Source organism: Neopsephotus bourkii, unplaced genomic scaffold (genome assembly GCF_033783945.1).
Source record: "Neopsephotus bourkii isolate Nb327-2 ecotype Australia unplaced genomic scaffold, CSIRO-AGI_Nbou_v1 NB_614, whole genome shotgun sequence".
In the NCBI taxonomy this organism is placed as follows: domain Eukaryota; kingdom Metazoa; phylum Chordata; class Aves; order Psittaciformes; family Psittacidae; genus Neopsephotus; species Neopsephotus bourkii.
Window position 1 is genome coordinate 2,607 of NW_026901114.1, and position 1,422 is coordinate 4,028.

The window sequence follows — 1,422 nt, forward strand, 5'->3', positions numbered from 1 at the left end:
GTGCTGGGAGCACCCCCAGAGTGTGAGCAGCAGCGCAGGGAGGGGATCCTGCCCCTCTGCTGTGCTATGGGGAGACCTGAGAGCAGCTCCAGTGCCTAAAGGGGCTGCAGGGAACCTGGAGAGGGGCTTGGGACAAGGGATGCAGGGATGGGATGAGGAGGAATGGCTTCAACCTGGAAGAGGGAAGAGTTAGATGGGACATTGGGATGAAGCTCTTCCCTGTGAGGGTGCTGAGGCGCTGGCACAGGGTGCCCAGAGAAGCTGTGGCTGCCCCATCCCTGGCAGTGCTCAAGGGCAGGTTGGACACAGGGGCTTGGAGCAAGCTGCTCCAGTGGAAGGGGTCCTTGCCTGTGGCAGGGGTTGGAGATGGATGGGATTTAAGCTCCCTTCCAACCAAACCAGGCTGTGATTCCATGCTTCTGTGCTGTGGAGCTCCTGGTACCTTCCCATGCCCTGCTGGGGCCAGGACAGAGCTTTCTGGAGGCAGGGGTGGCTTCTCCAGTGTCCACTGAGGCCTCGGGGTGTCTGCATGCGGGGCAGCCCCTGGGAGCCGGGCAGGGAGCTCACCCATCTCTTGTCTCCTGCCCCCTGCCAGGAGCGCAAGTCCTACAAGTGGAAGCAGCTCCTCTTCTTCTTCACCTTCATCACGTTTGCCTTCGCCGTCTGCGTCTACTTCCACCACAACTGGTACTGCGGGCCCGGAGGTGAGGCCCCGGCATGGCTGGGTATGGGGATGCACATGGGGAAGGGGCAGGAGAGCGGCCCTGGGTACCCAGGGCATCCCTGCCGCAGGTGCCCTCCATCCCATGCTCTTTCCCCCCAGTATACACCATCTTCGCCTTCCTGGAGTACCTGGTGGTGCTCTCCAACATGGCCTTCCACATGACCGCCTTCTGGGACTTCGGCAACAAGGAGCTGGTGGTGAGCTCGCTGCTGGAGGACAAGCACTTCTAGCAGGCTGCAGGGGGGCAGAGCCCCTTCCCTCCTCCTGGCCCCAGGACCTTTGCTGTGGAGCTGCCACAAGGATTCTGTGGGGTCCTGGGCCCCCCAAGTGTCTGCACATGGTCCCTGCCTGCGCCTGGAGCTCTTGGAGCAGAGCTGGGGGCTCTTGCTGCGGGCGCCCTGTCCTGGCTCCCTGCTGCCTGCTGGGATGGGCAGGGGATGGAGGTGGGAGCCTGCTCCCTGCTTCCGTGGAGGATGCTCTGGGCAGAGGGGGCTCCTGCTCCCAGGGACACAGGGGACCAGCCTGGGGGGGCTCTTTGGAGGATGCTGTGGGCAGAGCGGGCTCCTGCTCCCAGGGACACAGGGGACCAGCCTGGGGGGGGTCTTTGGAGGGTGCTCTGGGCAGAGCGGGCTCCTGCTCCCAGGGACACAGGGGACCAGCCTGGCCCTGCCTGGGCTCAGGGCTCCTCCTCCAGCCTT

The 1,422-nt window shown here is 64.3% G+C and overlaps 1 protein-coding gene across 1 annotated transcript; it reads left to right on the forward strand.

Moving 5' to 3' along the window:
• Nucleotides 1-529: 529 nt before the first annotated feature.
• On the forward strand, nucleotides 530-979 carry LOC133211489 (post-GPI attachment to proteins factor 2-like). The gene is made up of 2 exons (XM_061351890.1): nucleotides 530-704; nucleotides 824-979. The coding sequence occupies exons 1-2, from the start codon at nucleotides 530-532 to the stop codon at nucleotides 952-954; spliced, it is 306 nt and encodes a 101-aa protein (XP_061207874.1). The 3' UTR covers nucleotides 955-979.
• The last annotated feature ends 443 nt before the right edge of the window (nucleotides 980-1,422 follow it).

Bases quoted from the DNA above. Each gene is read 5' to 3' on its own strand.
- LOC133211489 (XM_061351890.1), top strand. From the start codon at position 530: ATGCGGGGCAGCCCCTGGGAGCCGGGCAGGGAGCTCACCCATCTCTTG. The intron at 705-823 runs GTGAGGCCCCGG...CTTTCCCCCCAG, and splicing joins CTGGTACTGCGGGCCCGGAG to TATACACCATCTTCGCCTTC.